Genomic DNA, 5016 nt, shown 5'->3' with positions numbered 1-5016 from the left:
ATATTTTATTTATTTATTTATTTTAATTATTTAATTAATTAATTAATTAATTAATTAAAAAAAAAATTCTCTTTTTTTTTTTTTTTCGTTCTCGTTTTTTTTTTTTTTTTTTTTTTTTTTTTTTTTTTTGGCTCAGAATGAAGCCCGAAATTTTTGTTGTCTGTCAGCTTCGCTAGGCGAGCGCGTAGCGAACAGGCCAGTTTGGGCCATTTTCTGGATTGGGCCATCCGTGAGCTGGGCCTTTGTTTCTTCAAGATCAGTGTTATATATGAGTCGGAATGCCTTGCAAAATGTCTTGAAATATTAATGGGCAAATTTTGGGGTATGACAAATACGAGTTCTCTTACTCAGTTAGTCAAACAATTGTCATTTTTCCGCAAACATACAACCTAATCAAATCATTTTCTTAACAAATGATACGAAAAAGGAGATGGTCTTGAGTGTTCAATTCCTCTTCTCAAATGCTTGGATATGAGTGGTCTTACTCAGCCATTCGAGTACTTGTCATTTATTCTAAAACACATCAACCATACACAATTTTATTTTTATAACTACTCAGATGAAAAAGAAAGTGGTCTAGAGTCTTCTATTCCCTTTCCCGACTATTAGGATACGAGTTGTCTTACTCGATTATCCGATTATTCGTCATCCATTCAAAATACCTTAATTATTATCAAACCCTTTCTATAATTAAAGATGAAAAAGAAAGTGGTCTAGAGTCTTCTATTCCCTTTTCCTGATTATTAGGATGCGAGTTGTCTTACTCGATCATCCGAGTATTCGTCATCCATTCAAAACACCTTAATTATTATCAAATCCTTTCTATAATTAAGGATGAAAAAGAAGGTGGTCTAGAGTCTTTTATTCCCTTTCCCGACTGTTGGGATACGAGTTGTCTTACTCGACTATCCGAGTAATCGTCATCCAACAAAAAACATCTCAACCAATCAAAACATTCAACACATTAATTCAACTTGTCACCCCCGTGTGACCAAAACTCTTTTCAGAAAGAACGATGTTAATCTTTTCTAATGCGCATAACAAACCCATGCTTAAGCCTCCGCCGAGAGTAGACAAGTCAGCGTTTAGCCTTTAGAACGCGATTTAAAACAAATGTTCACTAAAAGACACCAATCAACCGTAGTTCCCTGAACTACGAATGCTCTGATTTCCTTATTACCATAAGGATACGTAGGCAGGAGATTGTTGTATATTCGCGAGCACACTAATAAAAAACCTCCCCTTTCCCTTTTTGAGGTTCTCATCCATTTCTATTTTTTAATAATTTTACAACCTAAAGATAACAAACAAACATAAATTAACACTCGAAAATTAGAATTAAAAGGTTCCCGTTGAGTACAACGGACGTAAGGGGTGTTAATACCTTCCCCTTACGTAATCCACTCCCGAACCCGAATATGGTTGCGACGACCATTATTCTATTTCCTAAAGGTTTTATCGATATTTTCCTATCCCTTTATTGGGATAAATAAAGTTCGGTGGCGACTCTGTTCGAACATTAATTTTTTCCGCGACCATCGCGAGGAATCGTATTTTTCGAGATGCGACACACATGTCTAGATAACAAAATACGATCTTCATCTACTTACAGAAATTATAATAATTCTTACCATTCATAATTGGAAGACTTGTTGGAAAATGTCTGTTCAAATGATTCAATGCACTATGCTTCCCAAGAATCACACAGTCAGTGTTCTAGATACCAGATGTTGGAATTACACCCAAATGTTAGAGAGTTATGAACCAATCTTGATGAACAAGAATCAATTCTTCCGATTATTTTCTCTTGTTCTTTCATTCTTTACTCGAGTGAATCAACCACAACTTGATTGCAAGATGATTTCGTTGCACATATATTTGAGAAGAAAAAGAAAAGATGAATTGGGAAAGAAAAGAGAAATTAGGATTTAAGAAAAAAAGGGGAAAATGAAGAATATTTCTGCAGAGTTTATCTCTGCCTTCAAACTAAATTTTTTTATTCAATCTTTTCTCTATGCAACTGCATTATTACAATGATCGATATGGTACCTCCCTATTTATAGGTTGAGATTGTTTGCACATCAAACAATCTCCAACTAACCTAATTCAATTAAAAATACAAAATAAAGTTGAGTCTTAAATTTCTATGGAAGACACCATTCTTCAATATTTTGATAGCTATACAATTTCGGCGGAAAATATTTTGCCAACAACATACTATACTATGTGAAAATGGTGCTTTGACGCAATTTTTTTTATAAAGTACACATTTTAATAAATATTTTTTTAGTCTAATAGCCTTAATAGTCATACTTCCATCCTTAAAAGTAAATAAAAAAATGTCCAAGTTCAAATATCTACCCCTATAATTAGACGTTCATGCAGTTGCCAACTAAATGGATTAATGAGACAATTTTGATCAATTTTTTAACACTATATTATACTCTATTACATGTCTATGATTTTTGTCTTCTAATAAATTTCAACATTTAAATTCTCTAATATGATTAGTGTAAAGTCAGTATATTAATTAATTGTTGTTATTTAAAAAAATACTCATGATTTCTTATGATGTATCTACCTTGTATATTTACAATTGATTTTATTTTTAAATTTTTATATTACGAAAAAGATCAATTTCACCGTCTATTTACAAATGTTATTCAAATGAGAACTTGAGAATAATACACTTTTATAACTAAATCTTTACCACTATGCCAATCGAGTTCTTATTACTGATTGATATTATTTCCTTTGAAGATCTTTCAGTAATATTATTTCCTTTGAAGATCTTTCTTATTACTGATTGATATTATTTTCCTTTAAATATGCATGATCTTCTATATTTATGTGAAAAGTTTAAGAAAACATCTAGAATTTCATAATATTGGATTATGAGAGGGGATTATTATAACAGACAGAACATTCATATAAAATAAGTTTACTGGTCATTTCACTTTTTTAAATGGCATAACATCCATGTTTTAATTTTTCCATCCACCTTTATCACCTGATTCCAACCATGGATATGCAGTTTCCCGCAACAAATACATCGACCAGGTATATTCAATATTCACACCCAATTATTATTATTTTAGTGGATACACGCCCAATTATATTAATAATCCCGCGTAAAGACTACTATTAACTTTCACAATATATAATCTAGCTAGCTCCCATAGGAGACCAAACCGCATCATGTTTCACAAATACATAATATACTATTTCGTACAAGATTCAGTACCAGAATTATAAATCATAACATTTTCTTCTTCTCCTACTTCTAGTTATCACTATGAAAATCAACCTTATCACCTTAACGCATACTTGTCGCTGCAGCTAGCTAGCCACTTCATGACTTCAAATTTCCACCATTCGATCTACTTCGCCTTAACTTAATAACTACTATAATTAATTCCAAACCCATCTCAACAGTCTTAGCCACCATCCAAAGGCACCTAATAAAAAATACTAAAACCATAAACATAAAAAAAATTATTATGATTATTTCAGGTCGAAGAATTAGTTTATGCCCGGATATATTTACAAAAGGAGAAGATGTATACATACCTATCTAGCAGTTGTGGGTGCAGTAATCTTAGGCTTAGGCCTCTTCCTCTTCTTTTCATAGCTAACACCTCTAGCTTTAGCTTGAAAATCACGAACATCCCTTAAATAAATTCTAACAGCGCGAGAACCAAAAGGGTTAGTCTCAGGCCGACCGCCGTTCTCTTCATAAGCAGCACGGAGGCGGCCGATGAGAGCGTCGAGACTTCCCCACGCCTGACGGAGAGGACATGGACAAGGAGCTGGTGGATTAGGGATTCCGAAGAAAGGACAAGGGTGGTGGTGAACTTTTGTCTTCCCAAACTGGTCAAGGTAGTTGAGAAATTCAAGGACATGAGCACCGCTACATAGGGCTAACGAGAGTGGTGGACGGTGGTTTCGGAGATACTGACAAAACGTGTTCCAGTCTCTTCTCTTTTGGTTTTCGTAACGGCTTGAAGTTGGAGTTGAACTTCCACTGCTAACACTGTTGTTGGTGGTGGTTATCGAGGATCCACTTGTGGAACTCTCGATCTTACTTAAGCTTGAGTTTGTAGATTGTGAAACCAAATCCATGGAGTTTTTTTTCTTTATATTTATTCAAATAGCTTTGTTAATTTGGATCTGGTTTAGATCTTGCAAATGATGAGATTGATCATGGTTGATGATGCAGTAAGAACTAGGGTTTTCATTTTACTATAATATTATTATTATTATATTTGACATTGATATGAATTAGAAAACAAAAAGGGACAAATATTGTTATAAAAAAAGAGAGAGTATTAACAAATATAGGATATTATATGATACAGAAAGAGGGATTTAGAGCAACCTGTGCAGTGACAGATGAAAGGAAGAATAAGAGTATATAGGGTTTATAGAAAGAGGATTGGAATACAAGTGGAACTGAGTGTTTAGTTTAGTTTAGTTGAGTCGAGGTAATGATGTTGAGTTCTGAGATGGAATCCATTCCATATATATTAAAGTGGAATTGGAATGATGGTATTGATTTTTTGGGTAAAAGGGTGGATCAGATATCTGTTTCCAGAAAAGGGGAAGCAACTGGGAGTTAGAGGGATGGTACCGTAAGAGAGAGAGTCTGTGAGAGTGTGTGTTGAAGAAAAGGAAGAAACCGAGGGTTAAATGAAGGAAGGAAAGAAGAGGAAAAGGAGTGTTTGTGTGTGTGTGCTGTGTCAAAACAGGACAAAGTTTGGCAGCGAGCAGTCATGATTGTGACCAAAGATGACCAGACATTTCAAATTCTGCAATATTCCTACCCCACTTCTCTTTTAAGCGCGTGTATTCACGATCTTTTCCGTATTACTACTAATACTTTAAGTGCTAAAGTCAATCGCCCATTTAAATTAGAGAAAATATATTTTACACTAAAAACATATATCTAAACTACTATTTTTCTGTTTACAACTAGTGAAATATTATAATAATATACTTTTTAAAAAAATATAAAAA

The 5016-nt window shown here is 33.6% G+C and overlaps 1 protein-coding gene across 2 annotated transcripts; it reads right to left on the bottom strand.

Moving 5' to 3' along the window:
- Positions 1–3061: 3061 nt before the first annotated feature.
- LOC127096943 (protein LIGHT-DEPENDENT SHORT HYPOCOTYLS 2) lies at positions 3062–4702 on the bottom strand. 2 transcript variants are annotated; one of them, XM_051035471.1, is made up of 2 exons: positions 3571–4702; positions 3062–3458 (listed from the first exon to the last, which is right to left on the bottom strand). In XM_051035471.1, exon 1 carries the CDS (start codon positions 4120–4122, stop codon positions 3571–3573), a length of 552 nt encoding a protein of 183 aa, XP_050891428.1. In that variant the 5' UTR covers positions 4123–4702; the 3' UTR covers positions 3062–3458. The 2 variants fall into 2 exon arrangements, with proteins under 2 accessions (XP_050891428.1, XP_050891426.1); XM_051035469.1 differs by having other exon boundaries at positions 3062–3471; positions 3571–4699.
- Between the last annotated feature and the right edge of the window lie 314 nt (positions 4703–5016).

This window comes from Lathyrus oleraceus, chromosome 6 (genome assembly GCF_024323335.1).
Source record: "Lathyrus oleraceus cultivar Zhongwan6 chromosome 6, CAAS_Psat_ZW6_1.0, whole genome shotgun sequence".
In the NCBI taxonomy this organism is placed as follows: domain Eukaryota; kingdom Viridiplantae; phylum Streptophyta; class Magnoliopsida; order Fabales; family Fabaceae; genus Lathyrus; species Lathyrus oleraceus.
This window is presented reverse-complemented; position numbering and strand designations above follow the sequence as displayed.

Coding starts and splice junctions, on each gene's coding strand:
- LOC127096943 (XM_051035471.1), bottom strand. CDS start 4,122: ATGGATTTGGTTTCACAATCTACAAACTCAAGCTTAAGTAAGATCGAG.